Source organism: Anthonomus grandis, chromosome 22 (assembly GCF_022605725.1).
Source record: "Anthonomus grandis grandis chromosome 22, icAntGran1.3, whole genome shotgun sequence".
Taxonomy (NCBI): domain Eukaryota; kingdom Metazoa; phylum Arthropoda; class Insecta; order Coleoptera; family Curculionidae; genus Anthonomus; species Anthonomus grandis.
Genome location: NC_065567.1, coordinates 15,322,308 through 15,347,506, shown reverse-complemented (window position 1 = coordinate 15,347,506; position 25,199 = coordinate 15,322,308). Strand labels below are relative to the sequence as shown.

At 30.1% G+C, this 25,199-nt stretch overlaps 2 protein-coding genes across 2 annotated transcripts; one reads left to right on the top strand and one right to left on the bottom strand.

The window, feature by feature from the left end:
* The first annotated feature begins 1,918 nt into the window (after positions 1-1,918).
* Positions 1,919-16,963, top strand: LOC126748442 (uncharacterized). The gene is given in 17 exon segments (XM_050457695.1): positions 1,919-2,381; positions 5,464-5,735; positions 5,807-5,922; positions 6,019-6,206; positions 6,265-6,362; positions 6,418-6,531; positions 6,591-6,844; positions 6,898-7,066; positions 7,068-7,211; positions 7,266-7,364; positions 7,664-7,722; positions 7,777-7,973; positions 8,099-8,362; positions 8,607-9,036; positions 9,594-9,860; positions 9,916-10,719; positions 11,725-16,963. Coding segments are annotated over 17 exon segments (3,882 nt in total). The 5' UTR covers positions 1,919-2,162; the 3' UTR covers positions 11,913-16,963.
* A 338-nt stretch (positions 16,964-17,301) lies between these two features.
* On the bottom strand, positions 17,302-24,367 carry LOC126748441 (protein lap1). The gene is made up of 8 exons (XM_050457694.1): positions 24,017-24,367; positions 22,624-22,759; positions 22,280-22,569; positions 21,806-22,226; positions 21,249-21,704; positions 20,620-20,971; positions 20,277-20,445; positions 17,302-19,691 (listed from the first exon to the last, which is right to left on the bottom strand). The coding sequence occupies exons 1-8, from the start codon at positions 24,161-24,163 to the stop codon at positions 19,503-19,505; spliced, it is 2,160 nt and encodes a 719-aa protein (XP_050313651.1). The 5' UTR covers positions 24,164-24,367; the 3' UTR covers positions 17,302-19,502.
* Between the last annotated feature and the right edge of the window lie 832 nt (positions 24,368-25,199).

Below are 25,199 nucleotides of genomic sequence, written 5' to 3'. Positions count from 1 at the left end.
ATTTGCATTTTCATAGTGTTTGAGGATCATAACAGGAATGCTGCGTTGGTTATGTATATGTATTCGCAACCTCCTTCCATAGATCGTATGGTTGACCAGATCGAGGGATTACCATCAAGGACTATACCCCCAGCACGGCTTTATATATTTGGCAGAGAAGCTCTTGTTTCTGACTTCTGATATACTTGCTTAAATCTACGTGGGTATCAATGATCGTCAGTCAATTTTGAATCCCCACTTTTCTACAGGCCAGCTCTAAATGCCTATTTTGTGTTTCAATTTTGTTTTGAACTTCCTCGATTCTGTCCTATCCCAAAAAAAAAAACCGCTTTTCCAGTGAAAAAAAATTTTAATTAAATTCTTTCTTATTCTCCAAAACCATTTCTTTCAACCTGGCAATTCCTTTAACTCCCTTTCACCCCTTTTTCGCCAGCTCAGTTCACACCTTGACCCACAGCTTTTTAGTTTATTGAGCAATGATCTTGGTCATTTCTTAGAGTCTAATTTTCTACTTGTTGTTGATAATCTGAAGGCATTATAGACAGATTTTTCTCTCTAAATGTATGGTTGCTCTGCAGAAAGACCTTAATACCATTTCATGCTGGTGGCAAGTAAATGACTTGGAGCTTAATAGCAGCAAGTGATTTATAAGACTTAGCAGAGACGGAGACGATCAGTCTACATAATTAACCATGTCATCTGAAACCAGGTTGAATTAGTCAAGGACTTAGGAGTCTATTTGTTAGGTTCAACAACAAGTTCTGTTCACATCCCATTGATTTTTATCATTTATAAAGCAAACAGCCTTGTGGGCTTTATCAAGAGATTGTAGGAATTTTATACAGGTTCCTGCTTTAAATTTGTTTTACAGTGTGGTGACTTTAACTGGAATAAATTCAGTTAAAACTCATCAAAATTTATCTCGCGAAATGCCTGAGACCCGTCGATTTTTGTTTATTTTTTTTCACATTTCAAGATAGTTTTTGTATTTTTTCACCTACAGGGGGAGTCCAAATTAACCCCAACTTTTTTTTTTCAAATGGAAAGCCACTTTTTTTAAACTCTCATTGAAAAGAGCCCTTTTTCTTGATTAAATTGCCCTCTCAGGATCTCAGGGTCTCAGGAATTTTGCGAGATAAAATTCACCACACTGTATATTAGCTTAGTTAAGTCTAAGATTGAATGTTTTAATATAACCTGATAACCCAATTACAACATTTTTAAATGAGGTACAGTTTTAAGCACAGATCAGACTACATCATATCTTTCACTTAGCACTATTAAGCAGATGAGAGTAATATGTGTGTTTTGCTTTTATGTCCTTAGTGGTATTATAAGGTATTTTGAATATTAAAAGACGCTTTTTTAATGCATGTAGCATGTTATAGCAGAAATAATGATCTTCTGCGTATAGTTTTCTGCAGAACAACTAAAAGCAACGTTAACAGTTATGCAGAGAATCTTGATTTCTTTTGAAACAATTCAAATAAATATAAAAAATTTGCTCGTACTATAGTCTTAGTTTTCCTTTAATCTCATACCGTTTTTTTATGGCTACTTGAGTTTATAAATTGCATTGTATCACATAAAATGTTTTTTTTTTTTATTTTTTATGTTGATAAATAAATAGATTTAAAAAAATAAAATAGAAAAATACTTGAAGGAAATTTTTTAGAATTGATGCTGCTACAATTAAACTAGGCACGTATGGATTTCACTTTGATTTTACCTTAAGGAAACTTATAATTTGATATGTCCGATTAAAAATGAAAGAGCCTTCCGTGCGGAACGATTCACTTCAGTACGAAATAGCCCATCTCTAATTTCGAATATTTGACATTGACTTGTGACAGTGAAGTGAGACTTGACTGACAATTGACGCATGACAAAAATATTCTTCAAGTAGGTTATTTTATATTTGAGTAGAAAATTTGATTGTTTTAGTTTTATGTTTTGACTTTTAGAAAATAGAAAAGTGGAATGAGCGGCGTGTTAAGCACTGGTCACCGAGTTTTGAGACTTTCTAGTCACATTACAGAGGTTTTTTTTTAATTAGGACTTTATTCTTTATACAACCCTCTAGGTATACACAGACTAGGATATAAATATATCCAAGCATTTACATCTAACTCAGAAGGTAAACACTCCTGAGGCTTTTTAACATGAGTGGAAATGATGTAGAAAAAGCCATAGGATACCTTCCAGATTTATTAAGGTTTATTGACCTTATGGTGAGGCAAGTTTGCAGAAGAGCCCATTATGATACCTACATGTGTGTTAATACTGATGATGAACATGAAATTAGAAACACCATATTTTCCACTGAACATCTCAAACAAATCTATGATAAACCTCGTGAACATATCTACTATTTACTAAAGGTAATATTAACTAATTAATTCAAACAATTGCAATTAATTTTAAGCAATATTTGTACCTTGTACACATAAATACCATAAAGTAAAAAATATAATTAATATCAAGCAGGTGTCAACCCAAAAAGTTTCAACATGGGTTTTGTAATAAACTTAATGAACTTATTTTGTGCTTATTTAGATGCCATTTAAAATTATGGCAAATTGTTTAATTTCTTGTGGAATATCCATAAAATTAGGAAATTGAAAATAAAAACAAACTCATAGGAAATGAGGAATAATTACAATAGACAGTGACTAAGTATCAAGAAGAAATGAGAATCACATTTAGCTCAGGACCAAACTGGGTCTAGAACTTGATTAGAGACTTAAGATATTGATCGACTACTCACATGACCCTTATAAATATAGTTGTGATCTTGACTGATTCAAGTTGATTCTGTAAAACTTGAAACTTCTTTTGTCATACCGCTATCATATTATCATCTTTTATTTATTAATTTAAAAAATGCCCTCCCCCTTTATTATGAATGTCTAAAATAAAACAAGTAATACAAAGAGAGGTGAGTTAAAGTTGGTTTAGGTGATTTTTTGAAGTTACCAAATCTGTAGGTTACATTGTCATTAAAATATTATGTTTCTATAAATTAGCACTTTCCGATGTTTTAAGGGAACTGTTATGGCTCTCATCTTAAAGCTTATAATTTGGTATTATGAGAAATGGAATTGCTGGTAAAATAATTCCCAGCAATTTTTGTAACATCATCAAATAGTTTACAATATTCCAGAACATCCTTGTCCTAGAATAACAGTTTCTATTTTCAAGCAATACAAAATTTTATCAATATTCTTACAACTTTTGACAAAAATAATATGAATAATGGTGTTGTCATGAAATCAGCAATATTTTAAAAATCATTTGTTTTGTTTGTATGGAAAGCTTGTTTACAGACAGAGTGAATGCATAAAAAGGTAAACTAACAAAGAAAAACCAGAAACTAACAGTTTAAAGTTTAAAGAAATCAACATTCTAACAAGAAAATGTTTTACATTTTCTATATTCTTCACCTTGTTTTTGTATTATACAGGGGGTCCCAAAATTACATCTCAATATTTTACCAGCCGCATCTTTGTCTAAAAATAAGACAAAAAGTCCATATACAGTATGGTTCAAAAGTGCATCGTTTTTAAGTTACAGGGTGTTTTATGAATCATGTTAAAGATGGTTTTTTGTTAATATATCCGGAACTCCTAGTTGTAATCTTTTGAAATTTTCAACATTTACTATTGGTTTTATTAAAAACTGATATTGCAACCATTTTTGCCAAAATGTATACAGGGTCATGTAAAATAAGTGGTTGGTAAAGTTTAAATTGTTAAAACTTTTTTTCTAGCAACTCCGTGATAATTTTGGTATTAGAATTGAAAAGAACAAACATTTTTACATAAAAAAGGTGCTCTTGTCTAATTTTGATAGGAGTTTCCATTTTCGAAAAAAATCAATTAATAATAAATCATGAGGTCCAAGATTTAGAGCGAGACGATTTTCCGTTGAGGATCCAATTTTGTCAATGGGTTTATTATTATTAATAATCCAAACTTAATTCCTTCCATTTTATGAACGGACGAAGCCACTTTCACACGAAATGGTTCATTTAACATGCATAATATGCATTTTTGGGCAGATCAAAATCCAAGAGCCATAAGGCGTAGTAATTTTCAAAGAAGGTTTTCGGTCAATTGATATGCTGGAAAATAATCTTGTGGAGCTTCTGGAAGAAGTTCCTCTTATCTTACGCCAAAACATGATTTTTCAACAAGACGGAGCGCCTGCTCATTTTGGTCGCAATGTGCGTGGGTGGATGAATAACCATTTTCCTGAACGTTGGATTGGTCGAGGTGGTCCTATAAATTGGCCTCCTCGATCTCCAGATCTAACTTCGTTAGATTATTATTTATGGGGACATTTAAATGAGTTGGTATATGCCGTGGAGATAAATACCCATGAACAACTGATGCAAAGGATTAATTGGGCTGTTAATGAAATAAAGAGAAATCCATTTTTTGTTTTAAGGGCTACTCGCGCAATAACGCGTAGGGCAAGATTGTGTCTTCAGCAAAATGGAAACCACTTTGAACATTTGTTGTAATTTGTGCTTTTTTGTTTGGTGTTTTTATGTTTTTTTTTTACGTAATAAATTAATTGTTCCTTTTTTTACCTATTCAATTACATTAAAAAAAAAAAATTGAACTCGAAAAACAATTTTTGATCTTAAATAAAGTATTTGTGATAGTCTTAGGTCAAGTTTATCCCCAACGGATTTTTAGGATGCTTTTTAATTTTATTAACTGTTACCAAAATAACTTACGCGTTCTCTTTGTAAAACATTTACATCTAATTTTTTCGAAAACGGAAGCTCCTATCGAAATTAAACAAGAGCACCTTTTTTATGTAAAAATGTTTGTTCTTTTCAATTCTAATACCAAAATTATCATGGAGTTGCTGGAAAAAAAGTTTTAACAATTTAAACTTTACCAACCACTTATTTTACACGACCCTCTATACATTTTGGCAAAAATGGTTGCAATATCAGTTTTTAATAAAACCAATAGTAAATGTTGAAAATTTCAAAAGATTATACAACTAGGCGTTCCGGATATATTAACAAAAAACCATCTTTAACATGATTCATAAAACACCCTGTAACTTAAAAAACAATGCACTTTTGAACCATACTGTATATGGACTTTTTGTCTTATTTTTAGACAAAGATGCGGCTGGTAAAATATTGCGATGTAATTTCGGGACACCCTGTATTAACAGCAATTGTAAAATCATAAATGATGGAGATTAAGAAACCAATTAGGTGATCCAAATATTGGAGAAGAAAGCCGTGAAAAGTGGCAAGAAATTAGAGAGACCGTTTTTTTTTCAGATTATATCCTAGGTAAATTCACCTTTCAATATCTATGATCTAAAAAAAAAATTAAGCATCATAAAAGGCAAATGAATTTAAAAAAATCTCTTATCTCTTTATTATTTATCGGAATAAGTTGTTTATTCTTAATATCTATATTTTTATTTTAGAATCCTCAAAAGACTCTTAAAGGTATTTGGGTGGAACATGATGATACTCTGCAGAAAAAAGTACACAAATACTCTCACATTGAGCAGAAAATATTGCTGGATTTCATTAAGAAGGTTCAGGAGCTGTTTCCTTCTTTTCATTTTGCATGGATTGACCTACACCATTACTTGTTTTATTCATATAGAAATTTTGTTTCCATTGTTCCTAATACTACCAACAATGAAAGCTTATCAACATTGTTTGTGTCAGAAATGAGGGGATTAATCACATGGTAAATAATATGAAATATTTCAATTTCCTATGTTAAAAGTGAAATAAGAAACAAAATTATGCTTATTTCAGTTTAAGAATGGAGGATGAGAGCCAACTTTGGTTAAGAATTTTTACTTTGCTAAGAGAGTATTGTATATTTGCTCAGTGGCATTTTAGTCAGCATGATTATGAAGAGGCTCTAAAGAGTAAGTCAATCTATATTTATGTTAACTTTTTTATAGTTTTCTAGTTTAAAGTGACAATTTAAAAAATTCATACTTAAATAAAATACATGTTTTTAGAATTCTTTGCTTACTATGAGGCAATGTTGATTGCTGCAAAAAGTCTAGTTCCAGTCATGTTAGAGTTTGAAAGAGATGTTTTGTATAAAAATTATCGTGTATCTTGGGTAGACTTTAATAGCCTTATTTTTGCTAAGTATTTCTATGAGAGTGATAGGGTAAAGAGTAGGATTGATGAGTTTTTAAGGGTAAGTTATTTCAAAATAAAAACATACAACTTAAGTAATATCTATTGATTTTTTTTAGACAAAGAGAAGTCCAGGTGATAGTATGCAATTGTATAATTCTATGAATAAATTAATTAAAATGTGGGCAGAAATGCAGGCTAAAGTTGCAAGTACAAAGTATGTTTTTTATATATTTTAATTAATGTTTATGCTTCAAAAATATGGTTTTTAGTCAAGAAAGAAAGTTTGAAGATAACAGTCTTGAATCACTAAAAAACAAAAAAGTATTGTCTGCTCATAAGAAATTGCTTTTAGCTACTTTCTGGGTTGATAGAAGTTCTGAAGTGTAAGAATTTGAGTAATGGGAAATTTTCTACGAAGCTATTATTTTTTTTTATTTTCTAGTAAAAATCTCATTGACATGGAGAGAATTGACCAAAATCTTTTTGATTTACTAATGGACCGGAGATTTTTTCCAGAGGGACCAGGTTTAAACAAAAATGGACAATGTATATGTGAAGAATGTCTTATAGCCAAATATAAAGTATATCTCGATTATAATGAGGATTTTTCATTTATTGCTACTGAAGAAAGAACCACCTGTTGTCGAAAATGCAAATGCATATTAAATTTAGAGCAGTTTCAAAGACATGTGAATGGTAATAATAGCATGAGCTATAAAAATGGAAAATTAATATATTTGCTATTTTAGGTCACGTTGACGATTCTCTAGCAATACAACGTGGCGGTACTACAAAATCAACTCTAAATCATATGGATAATGTGGATGTAGTAAAGTTAAGTGATAGTACAGTTCAACTGACCGAGTTTTTTAATGACAAGCTGAAAATTTCATCCAAAGCTATTAATAAAGTAAAAAAAAAATGAAATGAATAGAACCAAAATTGCATTTGAAAAATTTGTTCAATCAAGGAAACAATCTAAGTTAGTAGAGAATGTTAAAAATGGTAGATATTCAAGTCTCAGGGATGAACTTGTGGCAAATGGTTACCCAAAACCTAAAAGGTATTTGATTTTTAATGCGACATTCAGTAACTATATTAAGATACCTTTTTTTAGTAACGAACACGATCACAGTGTCATGATGTCGCATGTCACCCCAGACAAATTGGCGGAGACTGAGCATATTATGACGGCTTTAGGAAAACTTTATCATAAGTATGTTTTTCTAATCAATAGAAATTATATCAAAATAATTTTCGCCCCTAGGTCATTTACATTCATTTGGCAAGATTCCACCATTTTTGAATCCCTCGAGATGCAGCAAACCGAATTTTTAATGTGCTTTTTATGAACATAAACCTAGACTTATGTCGAAAGGCGGTGATGTCTGCCTGCTTTGATTGGCAACAAACTTCACACATTTCAGAAATCACCGCCTTTCGCCCCTTTGCATGTAATATATATTTATTAATATCAAACTTTATTTGTCATACTTTTATTCATTTTGCTTTTAGGCCTAGTGAATACTTTTCCACAGGTTGTAACGAACCGTCTGCAAAGAAAGAATTTCAGGGTATGTACTATATAATAAATCATGTTTATACATAACTGTTGAATTTTTTTAAAGGATTTCCCCCTGAAGTACCGCGACCAAAAGATTGTGACTGCACTTACTGTAGAGTATTTGGTTCTAAAGGCATAATAGAACCCAAGGATAAGCTTAGAGTTAGGTACAACAGGAAGAGGGATAGAAGAAAGGAACAAGAGACTTATGAAATGGCACCCCCAGAGACAGAAATTGATAGGTTTAAAGAAGAGAGCAGAGTGAGTTTTCAATTTGTATTGATGATATAAAAATTCGATTCTATTTAAAAGTTCCTACTCATTCTTTTACTCTGAGATTGTCTGTTTTAGATGATTATAGTGTATATTTAAATAATTTATTACAGGTACCTCTACCTCCCTCACCTCTTCACTTTTACTTTGCCCGCCCTCGCTTACCCCCTACTCCACCTCAACCAACAACCCCACCCAGTATCCCTTCGACCCCAACACGTCAACCCTCTACTCCACCTCCAGAAATAGCTTATACAATAAGTAAGATTAATGAAATAAGAGGCTTGGTTAACTTTATTGAAGGCAAAAATAAGAAGAACAAGGCTGAAATGGCTGAAAAAAAAGCTGCAAAGAAAGCTAGACAAAAAGAAAAAAGGGTAAGTTGATTTTTTTGTTTATATGATGTTTTGAATAATTTGTTTTATTGCTATATAGCAAGCAAAGATAGTTTTAATATAACAAGCAAAATGCTTTGTTCAATTTATATGAAAAACTCAAAAAGATTTATGTAACTTAATAAGTAACTTATAAAATGTAATTATGTAACTTAATAAATTAAAAAAATACATTTGGTACACTGAATATTTCTTCTTAGGACCATAACTAAAGCAAACTTTTTAGGAACAAGAGAGAGTGAAGGCTGAATTAGAAGTAAAAAGGCAATTAGAAGAGGAAGCTCGCCAAGAAGAAATGCGGCGACTTGAACAGATAAGAACGCAAGAAGAAGCCGAGGAGGAACGGAGAATCCAAGAAGCTATTTGGAAAAAAAAAGAGAAAAAACAACGACAAGCAAGAAAACGAGCCGAGGAAGCACTAAAAAAGAACACGATTGAAGAAACCATACCAGCAATGGTTACAATTAAGAAAATACCTGGGGTTGAAAATGGCATTCCACAAGTTACTATTACGCTGAAGGGTTGCACACCACAGCAGAATCAAATACTTACTCATATAGTAGAAGACCCCAAGAAAGTAAAAATACAGAATGAGAAAAAAGTTTCAAATCAACAGGGTCAAAGTAAGGCTATTGCCAATGAATGCAAAGATAAAGGTAAATTTTTATTTAACTCTCTCATAATATGCTTATTATAATAAATTTAATTTGAAAATAAATGTGTTAAAAGATATTTTTTGGTAAGAATTAAACACAGAACACACAAACATATTCATAATGGTATTTGGATTACGCATTTGTTTATATACATCATATTTTGTATTTCTGACCAAATAGTTTGAAGAGGTCCAAATAAAAACATTTATTCTAATCAATTGAAAATATGCGTAAAAAACACTTTTAGTATTCAGGCTATACATTTTGAAATAATTAACAATTTAAGTATTAGAAAGAATCCTAAAAATTTAGTCTCCAAGTAGTAACATACTTGAATGGATGAAACACTTGGCAGCTAGCATATTTACCACTGAAAAATTTATGATGATAAACTATTTGTGTACAGAAAATACATTTAAAATTCATTGTATAAAAAATATAACCAATAAAAAGTTAAATTTGTTAATATAAACTTAAGTCATGTTAAACTTTTTTATATTTTTTATTAACAAACATTTTTTGGCTTAAGAAAAATTAGTAAATGATCTTAATTTTAGGTCGCAAAGGAAAAAAGAATAATCAGGATCAAAAATCGGCAAAAAGCCCGTATCAGAAACCAGCGGATATCGAGAAACCGCAAAACGATGTTAAGGTTATATCAAAAGATGTAAAAGTAACCTTGACTGTAGACAAAACTATGAATGTAATGCCTGATGTAGTGTTTGACGCCCAAATTAAAAAATCGAAACAAAAACAAGAAAAAATTGAAAGGGAACTCTCTGATTTTGAGGCTAAACTTGTTAAAAACTTAAAATTACCTCCAGGTATAAACATATGTTTTTATTTATTTCTAATTCTGTAAAATTTCGTAATTTTCAGGTATATCAATTACCAAAATAGAAACCCCATCTGCAAACTCCAAAAAGTATTTAGGGTCTTCAGCAAACAACAGTAATTCCTCAGTTTTGGGCAAGTCAGGTGTAATTGTTGTAGAAACTGAAAAACTAATTAAGAAAAATGATTATGAGTCAAACAAACCAGCCGGAGTGCCATCTAAAACCTCAAAGAAAAAAAAGAAAAACAAAAAACCTCTAAATGCTAAACCGGATGAAGCCAAAGACCAGCCTAAAATGGTGACTCTTAGAAACCCAATGTTCCAGCAATTCCAACCTTCGAATTTTCCATCTTTAGGAGACAATACTAATAGAATTCTAGTTCCCCCGGACGAAAGTGCTCCTGCGGCAATATTTACTAGTGAAAATGGCATGGTCACTATAAGAAGTTCTAGACTACAACACTCTATAGAAAGTGGTATGGTAGCATCATCAAATGGCTTCCGACCTTTGGGATTGCCTATTTATCCTGGTCGTGAAGAAAACAGGCCAAGCATTTCAAATTATATGAATCCGACAAGTTACAATACTGAAAACCGGATGACGTATATCAATGAACCTAAAGAAGAGGTAGACGATACAAATGGGGTTTCAAGTATGGATGCTCAGGAGATTCTATCTGGTTTACCCGGTATTGAAATAACTAAAATTGATAAAGAATGCGATGATACATTTTGCAATGGTATTGATAATAGCTCTGATGACAATCATGCTGAAGTTTCAATAATTCCTTCTAATGGGGCTGATATGGAATTGGATTTCAACAAGAATGACGAAGATTGGTTATATGGTGAGTAATATTCTCTATTTTTTGGTTTGAATACGTTGTTTACTCACACAACTTCAAAACTAGGTGGAAGTAGAAGGGATAGGTTACAGTACTATGTAAAGATGTAAAAAGTGAGCTTATAACTAAGACAGCATAAAAATTTATTTTTTTTATATTGCCAACTTTACTAAAAACTATTAAGTTATGGTATATCCATAAACTTATATACCAGAATATTGGTTGAATTAGGAATATTGGTTGTATTTACTTGTAAATACGCATATTTTATTAGATTTGTAGGTCAGACAGTGAATTTTACAAAAAATAATACTATTTAGCAGCACTAACTAAATAGGGTGTTATAGAAATTTTATAAAAATTACTTGTAAATGTAATTCAATTTTTATTACATCATTAAAAAAAACATTTATTACGTCATTATAACTACGAATTGTGACTTTTTTAATCATATTAAATTATAAAACAATAAAAATTAGTACTTTAAAAACAAAAAAAATTAGTAAATGCAGATTAAGAAACATAATTTTCTTAAGAGTAAGTACTCCCAAACTAGGTAATCACTATAACACAAAATAAAAAACATAAGAAAAATATTCACAATTTTAATTAAAAGAAATCTGGTTAGTAATTTTTTGCCATATAAATATCTTTTTGCAAAGGAATAACTGTTAAATATATGAACATTAATTTAACATCCTGGATTCTTTTGCAGGGATAAAAACGATAAAAAAGAGGATCAGCTTGAAAGAAAATAACCCTATTATTTTAATTTAGGTACGGACCTAGTTTAGGTAATTATATAGAAATGAACCATATACTATAAAAACTCCAGAAATAGTCTTTAATTGCCTATAAAATTAGAAATGATATTGTCTTCATTTCTTTAACAAAAAGCAAACGACACCTTTTAAACTTTTTAACCAAATTGATAGTGTGATTTAAGAAAATCATAAATTTTTTAGAGTAATACATGGGGCAATTTTAGATAATATTCATAATTTTTAGATAGCGTATTTCAACCTAAGGACGTTTTAGATGAAGATCTGGATGAAGAGGAATTAGAATTGGAAGCATTTAAAAGGTTCTGCCAACAGTCTATTCCTCCGAAAAAGAAAAAAGTTGCTCATTTTAACGTGTCAGAAATTATTTTTAAAAAGAAACAACCGTCAGACGTTTTCATTTCTCATAAGTAGGTCATTAATAGTACCAATAATAATATTATTGTAAAATAAATTAACCGTTTTTTCGACATTTTCTATTGGTTACCAAAAGTTTATAAATCCGCGGCAATTCACAAGGGTGCAATGATTTAAAAAAACGATCTATTTCTGTAGTTCTGAGCCAATAGATCGCACTTAATTTTAGATGTATGTTCTTAAAGAATTAAAAATATTGATTGATGGAAAAGAAAAATAGTCCTACACTCTATAAAATATTCAATTTTATAGAGTGCACATAAAAGATTAAAATAGGAACTACTAAAAATAGACACTACGTCGGCTACAAATTAATTTTTTTTTTTACCCAAATAAGGCAAACCTACTTAAGTTGGTATATAATGTATATATTGTTTTTGTTTTTTAACGGTCACAATAGAAATATCCGATTTCAGATAACGATAAATCAGAGACTGTCCTAATTTTTAAGCGATCAGCCAAACATGAAATTACTGAAGATTATTCTCAAAATTCATACTTCTTATACATGCAGGCAAAGTAAGTGGAAATTCGGAATATCTTGAATTTTAGTCTCAGATTTTCAAACTTTGTATAAAAACAAATTAACTTAATCTAACTATTTAGGGTTTTCCTTCTAAATATTTGTTAAATGGAGGGATTATTTTGTCCCAGTCAGTGTAGGCTTTTTAGTTTTAGCCAAAAAAAGCTGATTAAAGATAGCTTTTTTCTTGCCAGAATGATTATTTAAATCGAAGCTGGTAAATGCGGATGCAGGAAAGAAATCGTATTTTTTGATCATAAAATATTATGGATTAAAAAAAAAAATAAATTTATATGATTATTTTCTTTTTATTTATAATGGTGATGTTTTATTCAAAGATCGTGTTAGTCTTAGGGTTACAAATAAAAAAATTATGTTTATTTCGCAATTCAAATAAAGTTTCCGTACCAGTTTGATAAAGTTTTTATTCAAATTATATATAAATTACCGGAAATTTAACTTGGTGCTTATGAGTCATTTACCAAAAGTGTACTGATTTTGAAATTTATTTTAGATTCTTCATCAAATATTGATGCTTATTATTATATCGATGGTTAAAGTTCAAAATCTTGTAAGTCGATTTATCAAAATTTTACAGGAGGAAGGAAAAATGTTTAGACACTATAAACAGAATGTTGTCTAAATAATAGTTTTTGTTTTAAGTTTTCAAATTAGTTTTTGGGCACTTAATATGATTTTTAATAGAAGTTGTCTATTAGAGAAATAAATGACTTACTTGGTTTGACATTAAATTTTTTAACTTTTCTTGAAAAATACGAGGTTTTGTAACACAGATATATCATAATGGTATGTAGACAAAGGGTAATATAAACACAATAATCAAATTAAAAATTATATTTATTTTCAAAATTTGTCAAACCTCCAAAACGGGGAGCTGCCAGAAGTAAACTAAAAGAAAAAAAATGCTAATGGAAAAAGAACTACTGTACAAAAAAATTTCTTTTTCTGTTACTCCGCTTGTGAATGATGTCGTAAAAGGACATCTAATCTTCAGGTATACATTTTTTAATTCCAGGAGGTGCTTGAACTTATCAGCTTTAATTTTGAGTGGACCTTGGTATAGTTGCCAAAAATCACAAGGTTACCTGGCTGTTTTTTTTTTCGTCTTGAAAGTTTTGCCCAGTTGTCTTCATACTTTTACTTATATTCAAGAGAGCCATATACCTCTGGATTTTTAAGTTTTCTTTCAATACAAGCATGAATCGAGTACACTCCATTTGAGTGTGACCTTTTTCAAGATAATATTTAAATATTTCTAGTTTCTTATTTTCAGCAAGCCATAATAAAGCATTGGATAGAACTAAGTTACGGTTCTGGTATCTGAAGTTAAGTTTTTAAAAATATCCAGAATAACTGTAGTAAAGTCATTAACTGTTACTCCACCAGCACGTTCATGCCAAATGTAACAGTGTGCTTTCTAAAAAATTGTGGATAGTCAACTTCATTTTTTAAGTAAGATGCAGAAACTTGCAGTCTAGGTGCTGGCAATACAGCTTCTACATCTATAGTAATTATTCAAGTCGATGGATTGTCCTTAGCCAGGTCATTTTGTCTATCCTTTTTCAGCACGAGCCATATTTTTTCTTGTGATATTTATTTGATATTCATCTTTAACGGTACCCACAGAAAATTTAATGCATGTGTCACATTGGTCTTTTCTAAAAGAACCATAAAACTAAGTACATTATTATGACAAAAAGAAAGTTAACTTACTTTGGCCATAAAAGTTACAGGTTCAAATTATTAATCTCTTGTCTAAATGTGGTATGATTTAAAATTTGTCTGTGTCCTTGCGGCAATAATGGCTCTCAATCTTGGGAACATCAGACAGAAATCGAAGAAGAAATTCCTTGTCTTTAGAAACCGGTTTAATATTATTTTTTCTTTGTTTGTGTTCTAGTAGCTGATTTCTGGGCTATTTCCGTATTATTTTTTATCCAACTATGGATACTCCATTCCCCAATAGCAAGAGTCTAAAGAAACATTTTTTTGCAAACACGTTTCCGCATATTATTTTTATTTTTCAGATGAAAGACATAAGATGCAGCTCTCGGCTTCCTTATTCAATCTAAAACATGTCACAAAACTTACCAGCCCGGCGATATTTGACAGGTGTTGCGGCTATAAATCCTTTTTACATTCAAATTTTTTTATTTGCTCAATATATACATATACAAATTATACACAATCAATTTTACAACTATATACTATATAACCCGAGGATAAAAAGGACTACAGCGCGACCATAGTGGCCGATAACACAAAATACACGAATCATGTGTATTTGTGCGCGGTACCCCTGTATACCCTAAATTATATATAAGTCTACTTCTAGATTCCTAATAGAATAGCAAATAACAGAAAAAAATCCAACATAGTTTTTGCCAGAAATTGTCTGCCCTTCTTCATCGGTAAAGGTTTAGCAATGAAACTTTTTTGATTTCTTTGACATATTGTAATTACAAGCCGGGCCCATTTTTCTTGACTTCTTTTCGACTTTATCATATTTTTTGGTTTCCTTGTTTAGCTTTTGCCATGTAGGTTTCTCCTTTCATTCTTTTAAGTTTATTTTTATTAAGTTCCCAGTTAGAGCTATTAACATTAATTTTTCTTTTACATTTTGTTCTTTTTTTAGTTATCATTTCTTCTTGGTCGCTTTTTGAGGAAATATTAGACTCTGAAAAGTCTTGTTTGGATCGAGAAAGTTCTGAATTGGCATATTCAGAAAAGCTGTCTTGGAAGGGATTGGATTTCTAACTCACTGGCCTAATCGCTTCTCAGATTCCGTCACATTAATGTCTTATTGCTTTGGGTCATTAGACTAAGTTAAGTTATTACTTGTTGATGACTGTAGTTCGTTAAAGTTGCTTATTTCTGGTTCACTGTTCATATTAGTTCTGTTTGGAATTTCCGACTCAGTCGTCATGTTACTTGCCTGTTTTAGGTCATAAGTATCATATGAAACGGAATTTAATAAGAGATAATTATTGCTTGTTCCTAGTTGTTTCTCAGTATAATTATTTGTATCACGCTTTTGACAGTCATTACTTTTACATCCTATAAAAAACATTAATATAACCAACAAGGGTATATTAAACTATGCAAAACAATAAATCGCGAAAAATAACTTACCCATTTTTATTTTCGTTGACCAGTAGACTCACGATGTATTTACCACGACTAGTTGACATAATTTTAAAGCTTAAAAACACAAAATCTGCCGACACGCGCTTTCTTTAACATGTCATAACTGATTTAAACCTTTAAGTTTTTATGTTAACAAATCAAACTTAAATATCAAAACCTCCTAAGTCAACTAAAGAGGGTTTCTGCTTTACATATTTTATATGCTAGTTTTAGCAGTTTCTGATAGATGGACCTAAATGTATTAAAGGCCGGGAATTATCTTACAAATTGCAGTTGAAAGGAATTCGATATTTGGAAACGTTTCCCTTGAAAAATGCATAAACCATAAAAATTCGACTTACGAGGTTTTGCACTTTAACCATCGATATATTGGAAGGCTGGAACTTCAATAATTGTAAAATATTACTACTAAAATGCGTTTTTCATTTCCAATGAGTTTTAAAATATAGCTTGGTAAAAATAGTATATATTATTTAAATCTTTCTTTGGACGTGTAAAACAGTTATAACGCAACTATGGTTATTAGCTTATTCATAAGCAGGAAAATTAATTTAAATTCTTAATCTATAATTAACGGAAATTTCCTTTTTTTCGTGTAAAGATTTAATGTTACTTGACTTACCTGGAATATAGCAAATACGGAATTTTGAAGTGAATTGCGGGATGATCTTACAAAAAATATTGTGGATTACCTAATTTAAAGTTTAGAACATTTTTGGACAAGACAACAGTCAAAGCGTTTTATTGCGATATATTTACATTCTTTTTTTTTCTTTCTATTGCTGTAGCTGAGACGATGCTAACCAATTGAAATACAAAACCTTATGCATGCAACAAAATCTGTGTATGTAAGATGAAATATATTATTTACTTCACCATGGTAAATTAGGCGAATTTATTCGCAAAAAATCTTATAAACCGTTGTCTGAAATTTGCCTAAAATTTTCAGTCTACTTTTGCATTACTATTTATGTCCATGAACTGCAGAAAGGGACATTTTCTTTATGTTAGAAATTACAGTTACTAGTAAGATTTTATACATATAAAATGACATATTCCGTTTTTTTTTCTATTTATGTAAGTAATTTGCCAAATTAGATTTAAAAGTTGGGTATATTTTTTAATGTATGTTCGACATTCTATGTATGTGTAGAATAAATATAGAGTTCTGCGTGTTAGATGTTTCTCTTCTCTGCCCTCGGTGATTGGATCTAATTTTGGTAAATTCAAAACGTCTTGTTTTGAAAATCGGTCGAGTCTCTTTTTTGAACTTGTGATATTTATTTTGTTTGCAACTATATTATAGATTTTTTTGTATCAAAAGGTTTTAACAATAAACATAGATGTTGATTAAAAATGTTTTGTTTCCTTTTTTTTGAGGTGACTGTCAGGTCATCTAATTTTTAAGAAAAATTAATTACTTAACGATGTTGCAGTTTGAACACACTTATATATAGTCCTATGGTTGCAACCTTTGGTCTGAAACTCAAATCCCGAGACAGTTTTACCCAGATTAAAACTAGTTTTAATATTCTCCCGAAGAAACCTGTGTCGAGAGTAAAATGAAGATGTTTGCTTAGTGGTAAAACTATCTCGTAATTTGGATTACACTTATATATCTTATACTACGGGCTGAATGGTACACCGAACTTTCATTACACAAAAAAGCATGCAAATTAAAGCCATATTTGAGTATATTTAATCAAAAATTTTTTATTAAAAAAGTATAAATTTTAATTCAGTCGAATGCAATACATTAACATAAACGTTTAATATAGGCATGGTAATGTTACCTTTGTAAACATTTGCAGTAAAAAACGCCCAAACCTTTTTACACAATATACGCATTAAATATTAGTAACAAAATAGTTTAACGATTAGCCGAAATCCGGCTGGATTTTACAAAAAAAAACAGTGAATTAAAAAATGATAAAAATGTGCAAAAATCTGTACAAATTGTATTAAAATGTATAGAAATAACAGTTATTAGATATGAAAAACGTTTAAAAACACCAAGGCCTTATAGATTTCTAAGCATAAATATTAATATAGGAGTATATGAGAGCTTAATATGGCCCGAAACGCGAAAAAATACTTATACTTATTACAAATACAGTCGTGGATTTCAGTTCGTTATAGGTACTATTTTCATGATAGCGACAAAAACTGCGCAAAAAATATTAGTCTCAAAGTTATATTTGTCTAAAAGCAAACAATGGGTATAAAGGGTAACTTATAATATCGAAAGGATCTCGCGATACTTCACACCTAAGTAAAGCACACAATTCTTAACACAGTATATATTAATATAGAATACCGGTATATTAAAAAATTGTGTGCAGTTTATCTGGCACTTTTTAAAGATATTATGCCAATTATACTATTTTCTTCATATTTTTGTCGCCATCCTATATAATAAATAAAACTATATTCTTACCTAAATGCAATAAATTAAATTCATAATACTATAGGTACAACTTAAATTAGAACAAATACAAAATTGAATCACTTCTACACTTAAAAAAATAAAGTTCACAGCCTGTTACTAAAATACAACATACACAAGTCGTTTTGACTCTTAATATTTGCTCAGCTCGGCAAGAATTTTTCTGAAACTAGATATTAGTTCATTCTACTCACATTATAACAACATTAAATATTTTTATAAAAACAACTTTAAAGGCATATAATGTCGCAATCAAATGAAATGGCCTAATATCAGAAAATTACATAACAAAAAGATAATATTGTGATTTCTACGTTATATTATACTATAGAACGTACCCTTTTTATGGTCTTGGAGTTACTTACTGGTGAAATTTAGATAAATAAAACTTATACATGAGATAAAAGTAAAAATTAATAATTAAAACACAACATGCAAAAGCCTTATGACAAATGTATTAAAATCGTTCTTAAAACGGTGATTTAGTTTTTTAAATAGTACTTATAATATTGGCGTTGGGAAAACATATTTATTTGATATTTTGCCTTTTCATATGATCGCGATTATAACAACATTTGAACACCTATAACTTTAGAAAAACATTTTAAGTACTAAAAATTTTAACTATTTGAGTAACACTATTTAAATTACAAATCAAAGAACATTTAATATCATTTTTATGGCACCTTGTAAAATGAGTATTAACAATAGTATATTTCCCCGACCTAAATTGTTTACTAGTGTTTGCAACACCAACATATAAAACACATATAAAAAATATGATAAGGATTTTTATAAACCTATTATTTTCAGATATTGTGTATCCTGCAGAGCCGAACAAAACATCTTAAAAATAACCATAAAGACACATTCACAACACCAAAATTTAATGGCAATAAATTTTGAGGCTTTTTTTCCATGCAGGATGTCATTTCTGGCATCCTCTTTATTTTAGCAATAATTATTTGATGGAGGTGTATAAGCTGTATATTATGCGGTAAATAATTTGAATATTGATATCACAAAAACTTAACAGAAATATGGTTGGTAATAAAATTAATAATACAGACATAAGTATATTATTATAAATTAGTTGATTTGGTGAATTATTTTGCTTTATATAATGACAAAAGAGCAATATGCTTCATAGTCATAGGATTATTATTTATTATATAAAAAAAATTGGCAAATATTTAAAGTCTTAATAAAAATAGTAAAGTCAACATTGTTTTAATTTCCCAATTTTTGGTCTTTGAGATATATGCAAGTTCTTAATGCATATACAGCATTGTTATACCCTCAAAATCAAAATGAATAAGACATTTAATAGAAAAACGCATCTACTAATTGGAGTATACAGATAAATTTGAAACTAATATAACAATTGCACCTATATATCGCTATACACGGATATATGTAATGCATATAGACAGACACCTAATAATAAGATTTAAGAAGAAATATGTCTTCTTGATACCGTGACTACCCGTACATTACCGATTCTTCTAGTTGCATCTTGATAAGCTGCCAACGAATCTATTATAGTATAATCCGTTTCGTCAAAACCCAAAATCTTATCTCCCGGAAATAACTTTTGAAAGAGGGAACCTTGAGTATTTACTTCTTCTACAAAAATACCCTAAAAAGTTTTTTCAAGAAAATCATCCAAAATAATCGATATTTAAAAATAAAAAGAATACAAAAAAGATTTATACATGCTTTTTTTCTATTATTCATGCATGCTTCTGCCATTTAGAACTTAATAAGTAAGGAATAATGACATTACCATAAACCTCTTACGTACTATACGAAGTAAGTAAGTAAAGCCTATGCAGAATCTAATACCGTTAATAGTTGTACCAAACTTTTTATGTTCAACCCTTGAAGGTAAGTTTAATAACCTTTGGCACAACAGTTTTCTTAGACGCACGCTGAGAAAAAGTGGATTTGTTTAGCAATAATTAGAATCCAATTAAAATAAAAAAGCTTGAATAAATTGCTTTGTACTATTTTCAAAAGACCGTAATTTTCAAGAAACCATAAGCGGCTATCACTATAAAAATCTACTACCCTTTCTAAAATAATTGACAAGGATTTCCGGTTAGGTGTAGGTTTTTCGATACTTGAAAATGAAAAGTAAATGGATTGTCGTATGTACATATACATCTTAAAATGTATGTTCACTTTTCAATGTACAAAAATCCTAGTTTTCAATAATACTTACATCATTCTTTGCAACAATTTGGAAATCTCCTGGTTCATGAAACTCTGGCATGTGAACCTCTATTACTTTGCAAACTGTGTGATGTCCAAAAGGCCAATGTGGTGGCTTTCTTAGATGGCCATTCATTAGGTCTTCAGTATTGGTTGACATTGATTTTGCTGATAATTTTCTAAATTATTAGAGTTTGAATTACTAATATTATAAAGTAACGTAAAACTAGTTGCTTTGTAACGGTTTAAGTTATAAAATAACTAATTTATTATTCTTTTATCTCAATGTAGATTTGTCTCTTTTATTTTTTATGCTTGAGAGATTTTCAGATTACATTACTTATAATGAATACCTTTCTGGCTGCAAATGAGACTGTGTGGTATCCATCAGCTGATGCCTATTCGCCATTTTAGGTGTAGGCATATGAATGTTGGCAGGTTGTTTCTGACTAAACTGCTTAGGTTTATCATGTGGACTAGGAGGACTATGCACAAATAGATGAGCATTTTTTGAGTAAGCTGCAGCAATGTGATATGGAGGGGGCTGTTTTGGAGGGGTTCTATTCAGTTCACGTTCATTTTTTTCCGAAATATCAGCTGGTTCACTTTCATGTCCATTTAAGCTTGTTTGAGAGGCATTGAGATCACCTGATATGTGCGTTACTTTGGCTTCTTTTATTTCCGAGACGTTAAGGACTCGATTAACTAAAATAGACATAATATTTTTACCTTTTAGAATCTAAAACAATCCTACAATGTAATTGTAAATATTTAATATTTATAAGTATGGAATATAAAAAATGTGTAATTTTAACATAAAATTAAAAATTTTTTTGTTTATAAACTTATACAGAAAAAAAAAAATTAACTCATGAATTTAGTTTCTATACTAAATAAGGTAAAAAAAGATTATAAAACAAAAGTGATGTAAGGAAAAAGAAGTCACTAGTTTTTTTTTGTCCAGGTTTAACTATAATCATACCTGGTACATGATTATTTCTCCAAATCTCCCTCAACTTTTTAAGTTCTTTGTGGTGAGGTGTAGGTGTTCTAGTAAGAGACAAATTTCCACTTTCTGTTACTTCAGCTTCACTCCTCTCTGTACTAAAACTAATATGGCTAGTATGATTTGTAGTATGTGTTAAGGGTACTAAAGATTCCCTCAATGGGGCTTGAGGAAAAACAACAGAAGTTAGAACCACCTGTCCATCAGACAGTTGCTCATTTTGCAAATGTATTAATGGCTGAGTTTGATTGGGGGTAAGCCATAGAGCCTTTAGATTTGTAAGCTTTGATATGGTTAAAGGTAAGTAAGACAATCTGTTCCCTATTACTCCTAGAGTAGTCAAATTTTGAAGGTGTCCCACCTCATCTGGCAGTTTTTCCAAAAAATTATTATGCACATTCAGTATAGAAAGCTCACAACAGCTACCAATTTCTGAAACATGATAATTAAGCAATTATGAAGAATTTGGTATATATTGATTTATTAGATTAGATTTAATTAATGATAAAGCCTACATGTAATTTATTATTTACCTGCAGGGAGGCATTGCAATTTATTGTCAGATAGAATAAGAGTTGCTAATTTTCTAAGGTGTCCTATTCCAGTAGGTACCTTTTTCAAGGAGTTGTTTTGCAAGTTAACTTCCTCCAGATTCACCAGCTTGCAAATTGTATTAGGCAATTCAGTCAAAAAATTTGATTCTAATTTTAACACCTGTAAATTCCTGAGATTTCCTATTGCTTTTGGTAATGAAGATATATTATTAAAGCTTAATATTAAATTCGTTATTTTAGTCCATTGTCCTATTTCTTTTGGCACAGACTCCAAATTGTTGTAAGATGCATCAAAGTCATTCATTTTCTTGAAATGGGTAATGGAAGTTGATAGCTCAGATATATTGTTTCCATTTATCCAGAGCTCTGTTAAGTTTCCATGAAATTCACAAACTTCAGTCTGAAAATATAAAAAATCAGTAATAATATTACCAAGCACAATTCACAACTCACCAAATTAGACAAATTATTGTCACTAACATCCAACCTCTGTAAATTTGTTAGGCGTCTAATTGACTTAGGCAATTCACATAAATTATTGTCCCTTAGTTCAAGTATTTTTAAATTTGACAATCTCCCTATATTAGCAGGGACAAAATCTATTCCAGTATCATTGAGACATAATTGTTGCAAATTAATTAGGCTCATTAAAGCCTCTGGTACTTTACCCAAGTCGTTCATGCTTAGGTCAAGCATGGTCAATTTAGTAAGCTTATCTAAGTTGGGATGAACACCATCTAGAACTAAAAAAAAATAAGCTAATACCTTATGTGGTGTTGTTTTTTTGTTTCTCTTACCATTTTTGCTAAGTATTAAAACTTGTAAATTAGTTAACTTGGAAATAAGAGGGGGTATGGCTCGGATTTCATTATCACTTATATTTAGGTATCTTAGGTCAATGCATTGAAATAGCTGAGGTGACAAGTCTTTGAGCTGCAATAAAAATTACATATTTCTAGAATCAGAGATCTTTAGTAAGTTAGAGCACCACTATGGAAGCTATGCACTTTACGCTTAGAATCATAACTTCAATTTCTCTTACTAAATTAGATATCAGAAAGCAAATTTTATGATTAAAATAGTATTTAAATAATCATTTCTTTTATGCTCAAAACTGCAATAATTTTGTAAAAATCCAAATGAAATAAAGTTTATTTGCATAATTAATACAAATACAAAAAGATTTTATTTGTCAGTTTTATAATAAAGTTACAATTTTGTGTTCACTTATTTTATTATGACAAATAGGAGTGACTCTCATTTAAAACAACTGCACCTTCAGTAAACTAGTAAAGGTAAGGCAACCCTAAACCTTAAGGAACTATTTACATACCTATTGCAATAAATTTTAAATATTTAATAATGCCAAAATTAAAAGAACCTATACTTGAACAGGAATGTAAAAACAATAAAAACCACTAAGAAAAATATAAAGATAAAGATGGCTATTACACCACGCATATAAAAAATTAAATCAAATGTGGACCATACTCAATTTTAATAAAATGATGAAACTTTATTTTATTCAATAAAAGGTGTTTCTGAGGATGTTTCAATTAAAAAAGTTAAAAAATGCATTTAAGTTATCAATATCTTCATAAAAGTTTTGTATTTAGAGCTTCCTTATATTGCCTATATTTGAATCTTTTATTGTGATTTTTAAATAGATGATATTGGTTATATTTGATTAAACCGATGAGGTGCCACTCATAAATCTCATCTCATAAAAATCAGAATAGTTACAGTTGATCAAGATCCGAGGTGCCCATGATGATCTATGTCAATGATCTGGTCTTTCTCAGATGGAGAGTCAATGAGGGTACTAATAAATGATTTCCAATTCTAAAATGTACAATATTCTATTTTAACTTGTCTTGAATTATTTGGTTAACTATATGTGTTATCTTAGCCAATAAGGGTTTTTTGATTTGTTTTATTGCAGAATAACAGGGTATTGCAATTATTGTATTATTATGATAGATGTTCTACTCATGTTTATAAGAGTAGAACATCAATTATCTTTATTATATGAATTAAACTAAACTGCAAACTGTATTCATATATTTAGGTAATCGAACACCAAAGCTCAAACTATATAACTGCAGAGAATATGTAATACAATATAAGTTATTGTAGTGGTAATAGGTCACATATCAATATTAATGTGAGATTTAACAAAGGGGATCTGACCTTATTTCCTTCAAGATGGAGCACCTCAAGTGTGGGAGAGTTGAGGTAAACTTCATTTGGCACATCTGAGATCCCACATCGAGAAAAATCCAATTCTGTTATATTTTCTTCTTTGGATTTACATTCACAACAACTTAACCAACCCATATTGTGTTTTTTTCTATAAAACAAACACAACACATTTTTGGGTTTCTCTATAAGGTAATACACGAGGCTTTTTATAGACACTCCATTTTCTCATTAATTGAAATTTTTATTACAACAATAAACAAACTTATATGCACAAATGTTGAACTAAGGTAATTGTTTTTGTTGCATTCCATCTACTCCATCTTTGGGTGAGATCGGAGAGTCAGAGGGAGCAAACGCAGAATCAGAAATCTCAAAATTCATCTGTCAACTGTCACCTTGTTAAAACCCATAGGGACATAAATAAAGCCCAGTTTATAAGTTCAGGAATTGCTGATAATTGTATTTCATTAATGTAAAATATTACAAAACAATTCATATACGGCAAAAGTCTAAGCAATACTATATTAATGTGAACAGTTTATCTTAACTGTGGATTGTATTTCTAAGAATCTCATGTCAGGCGTTAATTATGAGATCTTGCGTTTCTCTATTACAAATTGTGTGCCTTGCCATATTAAGTATTAATATATAGCTAATAAGACTGTATGATTTGTATTATGGAGTAATAATTGGACTGTATTTTAATTTAAACCAACTTTAAGTATTATTTACTTTCTTTTAGTTCGTTATAGTTTGTATTGTACAATGACAGTGGTATCCTGTGCAAAAGGAATGTAAATCATTAGTTCCCGATGGGCCGAAAAGTTATTTATCACCACCTTATTAACAGTAATGGGCTTATATGAGTAATATAAAATTAACAGTAATAGTAAGTAATGGGCTAAAACACAATAACTCTCACAACAGACAATTCCAGACCTCACCCTCGCTACCAGAGTACGGTCACTAAGAAGTAAAGTATGAGTTTTTTTTTTGAGAGTGGTCTTTCATGAATGAGAAAATCAAAGACATGACTCAAATTGTAAATGATAACTGGTTCTTTCATAGGTGTTCATAATACCACCAAACTAGCAATCATCTTAGGAAATGCTATTGTAGTCCTTCGGCAATATTATTCACGACACCTTTCAACTTTTTTAATATCACATTT

Excerpts from the sequence above, each read along its gene's own strand:
- LOC126748441 (XM_050457694.1), bottom strand. The coding sequence starts at position 24,163 with ATGGGTTGGTTAAGTTGTTGTGAATGTAAATCCAAAGAAGAAAATATA. Across the intron at positions 22,760-24,016 it reads TCCATCTTGAAGGAAATAAG|CTCAAAGACTTGTCACCTCA; the intron begins GTCAGATCCCCT and ends TTTTTATTGCAG. Across the intron at positions 19,692-20,276 it reads AAATTGTTGCAAAGAATGAT|GGTATTTTTGTAGAAGAAGT; the intron begins GTAAGTATTATT and ends AAAACTTTTTAG.